General features: G+C 40.1%; 1 protein-coding gene across 1 annotated transcript in view; it reads right to left on the reverse strand.

Moving 5' to 3' along the window:
• Positions 1-13,948, reverse strand: part of LOC127453720 (tyrosine-protein phosphatase non-receptor type 3-like) — a 33,679-nt gene extending 19,731 nt beyond the window's left edge. The window contains exons 1-14 of the mRNA XM_051720344.1: positions 13,824-13,948; positions 10,358-10,529; positions 9,068-9,175; positions 8,887-8,929; positions 7,835-7,913; positions 7,692-7,736; positions 7,553-7,605; positions 3,866-3,983; positions 3,704-3,791; positions 3,464-3,552; positions 3,058-3,121; positions 2,709-2,839; positions 2,452-2,577; positions 2,187-2,300 (exon numbers count right to left, since the gene is read on the reverse strand). Coding sequence (XP_051576304.1) covers positions 2,187-2,300; positions 2,452-2,577; positions 2,709-2,839; positions 3,058-3,121; positions 3,464-3,552; positions 3,704-3,791; positions 3,866-3,983; positions 7,553-7,605; positions 7,692-7,736; positions 7,835-7,913; positions 8,887-8,929; positions 9,068-9,175; positions 10,358-10,501 — 1,202 coding nt within the window. The 5' untranslated portion in view covers positions 10,502-10,529; positions 13,824-13,948. The remainder of the gene's footprint in view (positions 1-2,186; positions 2,301-2,451; positions 2,578-2,708; positions 2,840-3,057; positions 3,122-3,463; positions 3,553-3,703; positions 3,792-3,865; positions 3,984-7,552; positions 7,606-7,691; positions 7,737-7,834; positions 7,914-8,886; positions 8,930-9,067; positions 9,176-10,357; positions 10,530-13,823) is intronic.
• Between the last annotated feature and the right edge of the window lie 2,721 nt (positions 13,949-16,669).

The following is a 16,669-nucleotide window of genomic DNA, read 5'->3' on the forward strand; positions in this document are numbered from 1 at the left end:
TTGGAATTCAGGATTTTGCAAAAGGGATACATTAAAGCACCAACTATATGATTTCCAGCACAAGGAGAGCACACAGATTTCAGTGAGCTCGGCTGCAACATGAGTGCACACAATTGACTTAATCACTCCAATGTCTTGCAAGAAATACTCCACAAAACAAACTCCAGCCAATAGGAGGAATAAGTACAAAGAGCATGAAGATTCATCCATAAAACTGTCCTGAAGGTGTGTTACTCTACAAAATAAACTCCAGCTGCTAGACGGAACCAGCACAAAAAAAGCACTGTTTCCTCGAACAGTCACTTGAATGTTCAGTGAGCTGGTCCACTTGGCTGCAATGTGAGTACTACAAGAAGACTTACTCACTCCATTGACTTTATGAAGGACATCGCTTGCTGTGGACATGTGACTCTTTCTTTAGCATCTATTCTCAGTTTGGCAGGGAATATCAGTGCAAAAGCGACCTTTCGTAAAAGTTTCTTGCATTCCTTGAATCCATCACGCTTCTCTCTTGTTGAATTCACAAAGTCTGGGAACAAGAAAATGCTGTGGTTTTTCCAAGAAAGCCTTCCTTTACTCCTCGCCTTGCGTAACACAAGATCTTTATCGGATGATCTCAGAAATTTGGCCAGAATTGATCGGAGCATGTCTCCTGTCACCGAGATGGAACCCAGTGAGCTCGCTTGATTTCCAGTTTATGGCCTGCTATATTGAGCAGATTCGGAAGAAGCCCATCCAGGAATTTCACCATATCCTGACCCTCTTCGGCCTCAGGAAGACGATGTGAATGTTATTCCGCCGGCTACGGTTCTCCACGTCCTCCAACTTCTCCCAGACATGCTCCAAATCCACCTTGGTCACTAGGGGGTTAGCAGATAATTCCCTCTCCGATGACTCCAGATAATCGATCCATTTCTCGACATCCCCCACTCTTGTAACCACCTCAGTGAACTTCGCCTCCATGGCAGTGATCGATTGATGTATCACAGCAAGATCCTCCAAGTTAGCAATGACCTTCGTCAGCATTGCCAACATGTTCAGCATCTCTCGCCGCATTTCCCGCATCTCTCTGACTAAATCAACTCCCAGGCTCATGGCCTGCTCGGGGGCGTCAGCTTGAGTACGTAAGTGTCTTTTAATGTCTCCAGAGCCCAAGGATTTTGAATTCTTTGACATATTGTCCTCCTAGAAAAGTTATGGGACAGAATGTATCGAATCTCACTGGTTTATGTCATTAAAAGTGTTAAACTAGCAAAGTGCGCAGAGCTCGCCGTTCACACGTCCGATCCTCGCATGACGTCATGTGACTCTCCAGTTAAGAGAGTTATTTAAATTCGTTATTGCTAAATATGTAAAACTAATATGTAATATGTACAGCTTATATGTAAAAGTCATGGCAGGTTGACATTTTAAGTTCAGTTAATTTACTTAAAATTAAGTAGATTGATTTAACTTAATTTCTTTAAGTTCTACAAACACAACTTCTCATAGTATTAATAATCAATAATAAATATAATAAAATGCAATAATGTTTAAAATGCCACCTATAGTAATTAGTATTTCATTTATTTCACTATACTTAATACATTTTCATTTTATGGACTATCTGGAAGAACACTTTATTTCCAGCAATGCTCTGATTTGCTCAGTATATAAAACAATATATTAAACTAATTCAAATTATTATTTGTTTATAATAACTTATCTGAAAATCAACATTGTGGACCATTGCTGCTGCAGTACAGCAAAAACAAGATCTTTTGAAGGCTATGCTAATTTTAGATTTTTTTTTTGTTTTTTTTGGCATTATTTGTATTTATTTATGTTTTTTTTTTTTTAGAGAGAGAGAGAGAGAGAGAGAGAGAGAGAGCAAAGTTATGTCTAAGAAATATATATATTTCTAACAATTAGGGAATAAATAGGCATACTTGGACTAATGAAATTGTGTAGTGTGACTGTGTGGAATTTCTTTGAATTGCAATTCAGTAAATTCCACTTACTATCATTCCAATTTAAATTCCAATTCAACTTCATGTATAGCAAGACCAATTCAATATAAATTCCAACTCATGAACTGAAAGGGAGTTAATTCTGAATTTTGCACAACCTTGGTTATTACTATTTAATACCTATAATATGCATAATTAAGTGTGTGCGTTTATGTGCAGTATGTAGAGTGAATTTGCCTGTAAGTGTAGAACACGTCTTCACTCTCTGTCACATAGCTCATTTCATTGGTCAGGTTGTCCACAGAAGAAGGGCGTGGCTTACGAATGTCATGTCGTAATCGAGGACTTCGCCTGAAGTGGAAGAAGTAAAAATGTTCAACACTTGTCAGGCTCATCTAGTAGCAGAACCATGTTTAAGAATTTGCTTGTTTGTTAAATTAAAGATCTCTCATTAACATACAGATTAAATACTCAACATTAGAGTGTATTTGAGCACGGTTACCAGTTAGGTGTGTTTGGTGGTGACCGGGAGGGTAGGCTCTTGGTTTCCAGGTCTTCCACTGAGTTGAACTTGACTGCAGGGTTCAACATCTTCTCACCAATCAGCTTTCGGTACAGGGGGATAGATCTTTAACAAAAACATATGCAAATAAACACACACAACAGAGGCAGCATTGGACATTAATTATAGCAATAAAACAGGACACACTGTAATTTGTTATTATGACTTCATTGTGACTTCGCTTAAAATGTGTGTACCTGAGTTTTGAATCTGATTTAGAGGGCTTCCTATTGTAGAATGTATGATGGTCAACACAGGACTTCCAAAGGTTCTTACAGGCACGTGAGCTTGGCATGGAGAGAGAAACCACATGGTGGCCCAGCTCACCCTGGATGTAAAAACATACACACACATAAATGAGGAAAAACAACTTCAAATAGAAATAGAGACTGCATTGATATTAGCAGAAAAAACAGACAAGGATGTTGCTTTTGCAGTTTTAAACATGCAGAATGTCTGGTTGTAATATGGCAATGCCTGTGATTTTGTCTCTATAGTGAAGGATGAGCATGATGACAACCATGTGGTTATGCTTGCATGTCATACATGTTTCCGGCGTAGGTGGACGAAGAACCTTTTCCATTTGAATGATATTTTGATGATGTTAATCCTAAAATAAAAACATTCATTTAGAAACAGGCTCCTCTTCACAAATTATGTATGCCAGAGTCAAATCAATGGTTACAGTTTGCAGGGCTGTTAATTATAATAATTACTGTTATTACACTTTCCTGCAGTGTTTGTACCACATCAATGGCAGTGTGTGTTTGTTTCCATTGTAGTGACAATAATAGCTCAGATTCATTCCGACAAACAGAGCCAAAGCACTGTAATGTGTGTCATTATGATAAACATCAAATTTACAATTATTAAAAATGTGCATTTCACAGCACACAAATCAAGCACAAATCAAACACATTGCCTAGAAAGGAGATGATTATTCAAAACTTACCAAGGGAAGAAACTGGAACAAATTAAATTGCAAAACAAGGCCACACCCCCTGATGTAATCCCCACCCAGAGGGCGGGTTTGCTCACATCCTATAGATAGGGTTGATGAAAATTCATTAAATTACGAATTAAATATTAAATAAACTTAACCCTCAATTAAACAACATTACAAATAATTTGTTTGGTTAGGAGTAAGATAAACGGCAGGCATTTTCAATCCATGTGTGTGACAGAGTGTTACCTGAGCATTATGTAGCTCCACTCCATATAGGTCTAATGTTCTTGCTGTATTCAAGTAACACAACTCAGCTTCACTCTGGGAAAGACCTCTGAAACATATTCAGACATGCAGATTTAATAACCGTGCGTATGTATGAGTGTATGAGTGTCTGTGCATGCTTACTTGTGTTGTGGATGCAGTGACTCCACTTTAAGAAGGAACTCCTCGTCTTGATCAGGGAGAAAATAGGCATGACTAAGGTATCCAGGGGCAGTTTCAAGGACAAAGTCTCCAAAATCAGCTGTCAAAAAATGCTGTGTTTGAGAAACAGTGGCTATGTTTGGAATAGCATGTTAGCTATCTACATACTAAATACATTTTTTTTTAAATAGTAAGTGAAACAGTAGGCATTATGGCATTATACTGTACATGTTTCAAACAGTAGTATACTACTTTGTTGCCATATGAACTCTTTATGTTTGTCACATAACCTCATTACATTGCCTATTTAATTGAGGGAGTGCATCCAGTTATAAACTTGGAAATAAAAATGGTTCTTTTGCATTATTAATCCAAGTTTGTGTCAAAATGTCTTAAAATTTGGCAGTCTCATCAAATAATGAGTCAATAAAGAGATGTTAAAAATCATGACTGATATTACTTCCAATTCATTCACCATATGAGAAATGGAAGGTCAAGTAAAGCTCACTAGAATAGTTGTGGTATACAGTATTAATACAATATTCTCAGCTGTATTCTGTTCATTTTGTCAAGTCATCCATTTGTCCTATGCATACAGAAAATATGCATACTGTTCACAGAATATATATACTACTGTATATACAGCAACAATATTAATAGTATGGTAGTATGCTATTCTGAACATATTAGCCAAGTGGCAAGAAGAAGTATGTGAAAAAAAGTATGTTTTTTTTAATGTAAAATTATTTTAGCATCTGTTCTATCCAATACGCGCAACGTCCATGCCTACATAATGCGGCCGTACACATGGAAATGTCAGGGAATGCAGACAAGACCCAAACGCAGAGGTAAAAAACTGGGAATTTATTCAGACTTAAACAAACACAAACTACCCCGTAGGGCAAAAATGTAATCCAGGCTGGGGTAGACATAATAGGGGAACCAGGACCGACTGGACCAAACAGGAACAGGGCTGATAAACAGGGCCGAAATGAACGAGACCAACAAACAAGACCGACTGGAACACACAAGACTGGAAACAAGACGAACTGGCCCTGGACAACAAACACGAGGAGACTAAAATAGGAAGAGAAATCAAACGGGTTAACAAGACAGGGCAGGTGTGACTAATAAACTAATACTGGGCAAACAAAGAGGCGGGGTATGACGTAAGACAGAGAGACACGCAGCGAAGCCACATGCTCTCACAAGACAACAAAAAACCCGAATGGCATGAGCGCACATCGCCAAGACAATAAGGCAATATACGCCCATGCCAACCGACAAACAAGACGAGAGAATGCGTAGCAACGCCAAACAAAGTGTTGCCACGCATTCTCACACTAAACCAAACCTGAACATACATCGCGAGGCAAATGCCACGCGATGCACGCAACAGGCGGCAAAAACAAGACAGGACATCTGTGCGAGAGTTCGGCCACACACAAACCCGAAATCTCAGACCGAAGTGACCGAACCTCAGCACAACGTGAAGACAGCTCACGACCCGGGCGCGCAGACAGACATAAACTATTGATGCATGATGCCAAGATGACATAAGCGTGATGCACCCACGTCAGTAACAGACACGAGTTGATTGTCCGGATCCCGACACAGACCGAAACCGAACCAGACAGGAAGTCAGGACTCAGACACCATACTCCAGACACGAAACAAGACAAACCGAAGAGCGCACAGCAGGGAATACAACCGAAACTGAATTTAGCACTTTTAAGAACAGTACTTTTATCTACATTTTTAAGGAAACAAACTGTTTTGCATATGACTATAAAGTAGGCTAATAACAATTTAAAAAAAACTTTTGATCTTAACTTTTCTTGATTCAGGCTTAGTTTAAAGAATCGTGAAACATACCTAACAGAACTGTGAGTTCAGTATCGTGAACCGAACCGAATCATTAGATGAGTGAGCTGTTACACCCCTAATATGAACCCTTTGGAATTAGCTGGTTTTCTGCATTAATTGGTCATAAAATGTGATCTCATCTTCATCAAAGTCACAACTATAGACAAACACAGTGTGCTAAAGCTAACAACACAAAAACAATTATAATATTTCCCATAAAATATTCACAGTGCTGTGGACAAAGTAAGTGGATTTAATAACTGGTCGATCCTCCTTTGGCAGTAATAACCTCAACCAAGCGTTTCCGGTACTGTCGATTATACCTGCACAACGTTCAGAAGGAATTTTGGACCATTCTTACAGAACTGTTTCAGATCAGCCATATTCTTAGGTCGTCTGGTGTGAACGGCTCTCTTGAGGTCATCTCTATTAGGTTATGGTCTGGGCTCTGACTTCGCCACTCCAAGAGGTGGATTTTATTTTTTTGGAGCCATTCTGTAGTGGATTTACTTTGGTATTTAAGGTCACTGTCCTGCTGCATCACCCAACTTCTACTAAGCTTCTGCTGGCGCACAGCCAGCCTGACATTATCCTGTAGGATATCTTGATAAACGTGGGAATTAATTTTTCCCTGGATGATAGCATGCGGTCCAAGTCCCAAAGCAAATTGATTATGCTCCCTCCGCCGTACTTAACCGCTGGGATGAAGTTTTCATGTTGGTATGCGGTGCCCTTTTTATGCCATACGTACTGTAGTGCTGCATGTTTTTCCCAAACAATAAATCTTTGTTTCATCAGTCCACAAAACATTTTCCCAGTAGCACTGTGGAGTGTCAAGGCGGTCTTTGGCAAACTTCAGGCACGCAGCAATGTTTTTGTTGGAAAGCAGCGGCTTCCTTCGTAGTTTCTTGCCATGGACACCATGCCTGTTTAATGTTTTCTGTATAGTAGACTCATGAACAGAGATGTTATCCAGTTCCAATGATTCCTTCAAGTCTTCAGCTGTCACTATATGGTTCTTTTTTACCTCACTGAGCATTCTGTGGTGTGCCCTTTGAGTCATTTTAGCTGGACGTTCTCTTCTATAGAGAGTAACCACTGTACTAAGTCGTCTGCATTTAAAGACAATTTGTCTTTCTGTGGACAGATGAATATCTAAGCTCTTCGACTTAACTTTACAACCCTTTCCAGCTTTATGCAAAGCAACAATTTTTGATCGTGCTGACAAATTTGTTTGATGAACTCTTTTTTGCATGGTATGGTCCATGTCAGCAGATGCTTCTGTGAATAGCAAACTCAAAATGTTTGAGTGCTCTTTATAAGTAGCTCTAACCCACATTTCAAATCTTGTTGAATTAATTGGATGCCAGGTTTGCCAACTCCTGACTCAATTAGCTTTTGTTGACATCATTAGCCAAGGGGTTCACATACTTTTTCCAACCTAGACTGTAAATGTTTGAATGATGTATTCAATATGTACAAGAACAATACAATAATGTGTGTGTTATTAGTTAAAACAGATTGTGTTTGTTCATTATTGTAACTAAGATGTAGATCAAACCAGAATTTAAGACAAATTTATACATAAATGCAGGTAATTCCAAAGGGTTCACATTCTTTTTCTTGCAAAGAAAATATGTGCATATCTGAATCTCCATTTTCGACAGTGCCATCAACTGTAGCTATTACCAGTTGAAGACACATACCTCCTCCTAGCACACAATTACATTCTCAGCTGTATCAAGGGTGTTTCTATGGCAGGGCTACCAATCACAAAGTCAAAGTGTAATTTCCCCAACTTACACTGAACAGCATATGAAGCCAGTACCACTGCAGAGCTCAGAGGACACTTTAATCTGCAATTAAAAACAACAAGATTACACTCTCCATCAGTCATACAGTAAATAACAAAATAATGGACCCACAGTGAGTGAATATTTACCTCCCCTCAAGAATATCCTTCTTAATTTGCAAGAAATAAAAATGCCTGCAAAACCAGATAAGATTTCAAAATACCTCTCACTCTTTAAATACGGTATATAAATATATATCTATTTTCAGTTGCACATATACAGGGAAATGTACCTGGTCTGTTCATGCTGGAGGGAGTTTGGGTCAGAGATGAAGAACCGCACTCTAAATATTAAAAAGAACGGAGCAGAACCTGAGGGAATAACATAGATAGAGGGAGAGAGCAGAGGAAGGAGTCAGAGGAAGAAGGATAATCTACCAAAACATAATGTAGCCAACAGAGATTCACTGAGCAGATAAAGAGTTTATAGGAAGGAAAATGTGGTTTTGGCAATCCTCCAAAAATGTAAACAAATTTATTAATAATCCGTAAAGTGTAAAAAAAAGCAGGTGGGCAATGAAGCTTGAGCTGCAATCACCATCTCTGCCTTACTGAATGCTCATGACGTCTGATGACTCAAGCAAGTTGATTAATTAAATCAGCCAGCTCCGATTCTCATGAGGAAAACAAACATTTATCTTCTGATGTGCTTTTAAGGGAAACAACGTTCTCTGCTCTCTTATGATAAACTCATATTAAACATTCATCAGACATGTGTGCACAAGAGAATACTCGGCTAATCGTTATGTCTGCAGTTGATGAGGACACCCACACAACACCCACAGAATTCCTCAAGAAAGCCTCAGGCTTACACAGAATTCAAAAGGCTATCATCCACAAAATTCTACACACCCCATAAACCTTTGCATGTTTATTTGTTTTTCCTTCTTTGTTTTCCTAGAAAGACTTCTAAATAAACTTTGTTTAAATAAACGTTAAAATATAAAGATTTTGGACTAATTTAAAAACCTTTTCAGTTGGCAATAAAAGTGTAGTCTCATCTCCATCTCAACACATTTTTTGTTCATTGCTTATTGATAAAGACAGTATATGAAAAGACACAGGATATCATAGGGAAATGACACAAGCGGGAACTGAATTGGGGCGCCCACACCAGTGACAGCAGGCCAGCATGCAGACTAACTGCTAGGTTACATCTGTGACCCATTTAAAACATTTAACCACTTTTAAATCTATTTCCCCCAACAATTGGCCCAGAAAACATAAAACAAATCAACTTATTCTGGGTGGCCATACTGATGTGAGTGTCTACTTCTTCTCTCACCTTTCAGCTGTTTCTTAAACGGTTTGTTGGGGTCCAGCCACCTCTGAAATGACAGGTATTCACCATTAACGAATCAGCTATATCACTGTGAAATCATTTAGTTTCTAATGACAGTGTATTAAGTTTCTCTATTTCTGGGTCACAGCAATAAACTTACAAACAAACATACACATTGGCTTACCGGAGAGCTGGTGGTGTCCTCATTGATCTGCAGGCTGAAGTACTGTTTCTCCACTATGTTTAAGTGTTCACAAGCCAAGTCAAACAACAGATGACCAGCATCATGTTTCTGCAAATCAATAGCACACGCTGTCCCATGAGGAATTGTGTGTGTGTGTTTTTTATTTTATTATTATCACACTGCCAAAAAATTTTTACTTCATTTTCTTACACAGTATTTATGAACTGTTTTCCAGTAAACTCAGTATGTTGAGAAGAAAATTACGTAAGTCTTGTTTTCAGGTGAAATCTAACAAAATTTGCCAATGAGGTAAGAAAAATGAACTTAAAGGGATAGTTCACCCAAAAATGAAAATTCTTTAATCATTTACTCACCCTCATGCCATCCCAGATATGTATGACTTTTTTTCTTCTGCAGAACACAAACTAAGATTTTTCAGCTCTGTAGGTCCATACAATGCAAGTGAATGATGGCCAGAAATTTGAAGGTCCAAAAAGCACATAAAGGCAGCATGTAAGTACTCCATAAAACTCTAGTGGTTTAATCAATGTCTTCTGAAGCAATCCAATCAGTTTTTTGGAGTTTCAAAGTTTTGGTCGCCATTCACTTACATTGTATGGACCTACAAAGCAGAGATATTCTTCTAAAAATGGTCATTTGTGTTTTGCAGAAGAAAGTCATACACATCTGGGATGGTATGGCAAAGAGTAAATTATGAGAGAATTTTATATTTTTAGGTGAACTCTCCATTTTATCCAGCTTGTCCTTCTTATCCCATTGGCAAATAGTATTTTCTTTTTTCATTTTACTGATTATGATCATGATTTTTGCAGTAAATGTACTATGTGAGGTTTAAAATACAATAACAAATCAAATTATCACACACCAATTAATACAAACTGATTTTAAATACAATTTTACTTTGACGAAAAGAGGCCTCAGTGCCACTGCCCTCATTTCTATTTAAGATATACTGTAGATTTAAAATTATACTGTTTTCTGTTGACTACGTCATGACTCTACTGTTTCTGACTAATGTGTGCCTGTGTGGGTGGGTGGGTGGGTGGGTGTCCTTCAGACTATCAAGCCAAGGTTGCAGCAGCGCAGTATGGAACATGAGAAGAGGAGCACCAGTATAACATCCATCTCCACCCTCTAACTGCCAATAAAGGCAAGCAAGTGCACACACACACACACTCACACTCACAAATTCCCCTCTCTTTCCAAGGCCTCCTTTTTTGACAGCCACATTTCTCTCTAATCCTACAATATTAATACACTCATACTCACACTGACAGTAAAATTGTGGGTTGTGTCATCAGGGAAGAGCACCAAACACAGTAGGCTAGAGCGTGGCATGTGTGTGTTTTTGGACAGACCGGCCCGTCCAAGAGAAGTGATCCTGTTTCCAAGCACACACCATGGGGATGTCATCTCCAAAAACTCTCACACAAATGCACACCTGTCAAAACAAGGAATCAAACAGGTTAAACACAAGCACTTATTCAAAACGTGCACACAAACACAGACGATGACGAATATGATGACTCCCTGTAATAATATATTGTGACACACATGAATACTACTGAACATACCGTTACAACGTTATGAAACAAATATATAAGGTACATTCTAATCTAATGTGGAATGGGCATATCAAAAACATGTTGTGAACTGCACATGATGACAAGACAACAGCTAATTCCTTTGGAATCATAATCGTAATTATACATCTCGTGCAAACAGTGTTCCAGCCCGACAGATGGATGGACAGGTCAACACAGATACTCAGCCTATGACACATTCATTGCAATGTATAAAGTAGTAATTACACACACACACCCACAAATTTCAATAAATCATATTTCCCACTTTTTGCACTGGGGTGTAAATAGCATCTACACTGAATTTATTTATTTATTTTGTGAAGTAAATACAGCAGAAAAGATTAAGTACATTGAATACGTTAATTTAGGTGTTGAAAATATTAAGTAAATTCTATATTTGTACTCAATTCAAACATGTAAAAGTGAATGCTGTAGCTTATAAGTAAATTATTATTCATGAATGTTTATCTTTACAATGTGTCATCATGTATGAATCCTAAAGTAGAAAACTTTGTCATATTTATTTGCTAATTTGTGTAAATTTCACAAGAAAATATGTACATTTTACTTAACTTTTTGAAGCTGGTGTTCCCAGCAGGCTTGAATAATTAATGAGCTTGCTGTTTCCCTGTTTACAAGTAGATTTACACCAATTGTATTATTGATTTTGTTGTTACGTTTGGGTAACTTCTGGTTTTGTGAAGACTGAAGTTCATTTTCTACTCAAAATTACCTGTTCATGGTAAAAAAAAAAAATAATTATCTGTTGATTGTTACCATCATCCTGTTTTATGCACCAAGTGTTCAGGTCTGCATGCGCAGCTCATGATCTTGTTTCTATCATCATGAAAGCAAGGTGATGTTGTTCAATAGACTACAAAGCCTGCATTAAGCTTCCCTGTGGTAAGCTTCCGTGTGTCATGTGGTTCATGGTTAAGGACGTTAAAAAAAGTATTGAAATGCCAGTACACTTTTAAAAGCATGGCTTAAGCTTTGCTGGAGTAAAATGTACAAACAAAAAGTACTTGAAACATACACTATATTGCCAAAAGTATTCGCTCATCTGCCTTTAGACGCATATGAACTTAAGTGACATCCCATTCTTAATCCATAGGATTTAATATGACGTCAGCCCACCCTTTGCAGCTATAACAGCTTCAACTCTTCTGGGAAGGCTTTCCACAAGGTTTAGGAGTGTGTTTATGGGAATTTGTGACCATTCTTCCAGAAGCGCATTTGTGAGGTCAGACACTGATGTTGGACGAGAAGGCCTGGCTCGCAGTCTTCGCTCTAATTCATCCCAAAGGTGCTCTATCGGGTTGAGGTCCTCTGTGCAGGCCAGTCAAGTTCTTCCACACCAAACTCGCTCATCCATGTCTTTATGGACCTTGCTTTGTGCACTGGTGCGCAGTCATGTTGGAACAGGAAGGGGCCATCCCCAAACTGTTCCCACAAAGTTGGGAGCATGGAATTGTCCAAAATCTCTTGGTATGCTGAAGCATTCAGAGTTCCTTTCACTGGAACTAAGGGGCCAAGCCCAGCTCCTGAAAAACAACCCCACACCATAATCCCCCCTCCACCAAACTTCACAGTTGGCACAATGCAGTCAGACAAGTACCATTCTCCTGACAACCGCCAAACCCAGACTCGTCCATCAGATTGCCAGATGGAGAAGCGTGATTCGTCACTCCAGAGAACGCGTCTCCACTGCTCTAGAGTCCAGTGGTGGCGTGCTTTACACCACTGCATCCGACGCGTTGCATTGCACTTGGTGATGTATGGCTTGGATGCAGCTGCTCGGCCATGGAAACCCATTCCATGAAGCTCTCTACGCACTGTTCTTGAGCTAATCTGAAGGCCACATGAACTTTGGAGGTCTGTAGCGATTGACTCTGCAGAAAGTTGGCGACCTCTGCGCACTATGCGCCTCAGCATCCGCTGACCCCGCTCTGTCATTTTACGTGGCCTACCACTTCGTGGCTGAGTTGCTGTCATTCCCAATTGCTTCCACTTTGTTATAATACCACTGACAGTTGACTGTGGAATATTTAGTAGCGAGGAAATTTCACGACTGGACTTGTTGCACAGGTGGCATCCTATCACAGTACCACGCTGGAATTCACTGAGCTCCTGAGAGCAGCCCATTCTTTCACAAATGTTTGTAGAAGCAGTCTGCATGCTTAGGTGCTTCATTTTATACACCTGTGGCCATGGAAGTGATTGGAACACCTGAATTCAATTATTTGGATGGGTGAGTGAATATTTTTGGCAATATAGTGTAGAAGTTAACTCTACTTGATAAGTTCTATTCTATCTAGTAATTTAAGCCACCAAGAATTGTGTGTAGCCTTTACTTGAAAATATGGTCTGTTAGGGCGTTTTCACACCTGGCTCGTTTGGAGCGTTTGTTTCAGATCCTGGCGCGTTTTCTCCGTTTTCTCCCGGCAGAACACGGGTAGGATGGCGTTAGCAACTTTTTGACAAATACAGTTTTTTTTTACATGGCTTTACTCTGCTGTTTGTGTGTGTGTGCATGTGTGTATGTGCAAGAAAGAGAGAGAGAGATCTGTGAGAACAGGCACGTTTCAACTAATTACAGATAAAAATAACCATGACGGAAACTTTAAAACTCATATCCATCCGAGTGACGGATAATTTGTATTTGGAGCACATCCCCTAACTGGCGACACTCGCAAATTCTCTAAAATTTGTAATGGTTGATACATTTTTTTATAGGCATATAATTTTAACCGGTATATCAATGGATGAGCTTTAGTGACCAATAAGGGGACAGCTTGCTCACATTTGACTTTTATTAACACAATTTTGGTCCATTTTGAAATGTTGCCTTGTGAAAGCGAACCGAACCAAATAGAAAATGCAACATTTTAACAATTTAGTCCCCGTTTTGGAACAAAGCAAACGGTCTACAGGTCTGAAAACGCCCTTAAACTTACTAGCAATTTCTGCGTGGAAATTGTTTCCTAGGTTTTATTAAGTAAACCTCACTCCCAGTGTTGGGTAAGTTACTCTAAAAAAGTAATTGTAACAGGGTAAAAGGGAAAGGAAGAGGCGAGAACTGGCTTGACAATATAAATAATAATTTAATGATTAATTTAAAGCAAAAGACAGACAACACAAACGCATACAGGGCAGCTGCCTGTAGCTCTCTCTCTCCTGAGCTGCCACCTCCGGCCGCCTTTATCCCTCTCCCGGGCTTGATTAGCCTGATTAGGGGCCAGGCATGCGTCATCACGGCCTGGCCCCGCCCTCCTCTTGTCACACTCCTCCCTCCTTTGCTTCAGGCCGGGGAGCCACCGGCATGATGTACATCCCCCCCCCTCCTTCCGGCAGGTCCTCCCTGCCTTCTTGGACCTGGGAGGGAGACAAGGGGAGGGAAAAACAACAAAAAAAGAGAGGGAAAGTCCAACACGGAGCAACAGCGGGAGAGAGAGAGGAGAGAGAGAGAAAAAAAAACGTACTCGCTGGTTCTCTGATACACCGTAGCCTGGTCCTCGGTCACTCCTCCACCCTCTAGTGGATGACAGCCGCTCCTCCCCAGTGGATCGGAGGCAGTCCTCCGGACCCTGGCGGACAGAACGCCCCGCCGCATTTTGGTGGATGGTAGGGGTCTCCGCCACCCCAGGCAGTGGTTCTCCCACTCCAGGCGGTCGGCAGTGAGCCCCTCCCCACTCACGGAAGGCAGTCTTCTCTTTGACCCCGCTGCATTTTAGCGGCCGGTAGGGCTCTCCTCTGCCCCTGGCAGCGGCCCGACCGCTGCAGGCGGTTGGTAAGGAGCCCCTCCTCCCATCACGTTCGGCGGTTGTTCCTCCACTTTCAGGCAGCTGGGCTCCTCAGTCCCCTGGCGGATGGCCACGGCTAATCCTTTGGGGTGGATGGTAGTGGCGAGGACTCTACTACGGCACATCCCTCCTCCTTCCCGTATTTCGGCACCAATGAAACGAGGTAAAAGGGAAAGGAGGAGGCAGGAACCAGACGAAGCATCAAAGTAATGTTTAATGAGAAATTAAAACATAAAGACAAAAGACATACAACACAACCACATACAGGGCAGCTGCCTGTAGCTCTCTCTCTCTCTCCCAACTGCTGCCTCTGGCCACCTTTATCCCTTTCGCGGGCTTGATTAGCCTGATTAGGGGCCAGGCGTGCATCATCACGGCCCGGCCCCACCCTCCTCCTTGCCACAGTAATGAATTACTAACTACTAATTACATATTCTACAGTGTAATTAGATTACTGTACTAATTACTCTGTCTGAAAAGTAACTGCATTACTTTCTAAAACCCTTATCAACCTCGACCAGATGAAAAATACAAGGTTAGACATGAAATGGGGGCCTGGGTAGCTCAGCAAGTAAAGACGCTGACTACCACACCTGGAGTCGCAAGTTCGAATCCAGGACGTTCTGAGTGACTCCAGTCAGGCTTCCTAAGTAACCAATTGGCCCGGTTGCTAGGGTGGGTAGAGTCACATTGGGTTAACCTCCTCGTGGTCACTATAATGTGGTTCTCGCTCTCGGTGGGGCACGTGGTGAGTTGTGCGTGGATGCAGCGGAGAGTAGCGTGAGCCTCCACACGCGCTATGTCTCCACGGTAAAGCGCTCAACAAGCCACATGATAAGATGCACGGATTGACTGTCTCAGACGCAGAGGCAACTGAGATTCGTCCTCTGCCACCAGGCAGGTGTGTAGAGGAGAGTCACTACACCACCACGAGGACCTAGAGCGCATTGGGAATTGGGCATGCCAAATTAGGGGGAAAAAAAGGATAGACATGAAATTGTTCTTTTAATTCTTTCAAATAAATCATATAAAATCAAATAAATTATTAATGAACTGGCCAAGGAATTTAAGGGGGCTGCATTAAATTAGAAAACATACATTTTAACATTAGACATTAAGTTTCGATTTTAAATTCACGTTTGTTTTATATAGAGTTGTTCTATAGTCTATACAGTATTTAACACAATTACATCAGAAGTAACTGTAATTAAATTACTGACAAATTAATTGTAGCGTAATCCCTTTACTTTTTTCAATGAAAAAGTAATTTGATTACAGTAATTAATTACTTAGTAATGCATTACACCCAACACTGCTCACTCTGGAAAAAAATTCTGTGTACCTTTTAATTTTAAGAGTTTCAAGAATTTCAGTGAGCTCCTTCAAGCATTCTGAGGCACATTAGTATTTGGTGACATTGGAACAGAGCTACATGCAAAACAAAAATAAGAATTCATTTATAAGCATTTGGGTTTCAATTGCTCATCCTCATCTCCCTTTCCTTCCTTTTCTCACACACTTGAGATAGGAGAAAGCATCCTCTTTCTTAGTTTAAACATGTTCTTGCATTGTTTTTCCACTCTCTTCTTTACTCCACCCAGCACTGTCCAGGAATGTGAAATATTCTACTATCCAGAGACAAATTGCAAAAATACATAAGCTTGGACACACTTATGTACTTACAATGAGGCACAACCAAACTGTCTTAAAGAAAAATAAACACACTTTTAACACATACTGTTCACACACGTTGGTATTACTATCATTATGAGGACTTTCTATTGACTTTACATTTATATTGAGCTAACTAAATGTTATACCCTAAGCCTACTCCTAAACCAAACCACACAGAAACCTTTTAGCATTTTTAGATTTTAAGTTAATCATTATTTGGTGCCTTAGAAACTAATACTACAAAAAAAAAAAAAAGAAAAAAAAAAAAAAGGCTTAGAGGAAGTTTACTGGTTTGCCCTCCTCTCTCGCTCCCTCTCTCTCTCTCTCTCTCTCCAAAAGTATAACATACCAGAACATATCTACTTGAAACACATTTTGGGCAACAATGTTTTTCTGCAAAGTGCTCAAGTCAAAAGTATATTTTTACTTTCACTCATGTTTGGAAACAGTCTGTGGTGATCATTAAAAGTTAATGTTTACCTCAGTAGCTCAGTAACAAGCACTACACGCTCGAGCTG

The sequence above is a fragment of the Myxocyprinus asiaticus genome, chromosome 16 (genome assembly GCF_019703515.2).
Source record: "Myxocyprinus asiaticus isolate MX2 ecotype Aquarium Trade chromosome 16, UBuf_Myxa_2, whole genome shotgun sequence".
Taxonomy (NCBI): Eukaryota; Metazoa; Chordata; class Actinopteri; order Cypriniformes; family Catostomidae; genus Myxocyprinus; species Myxocyprinus asiaticus.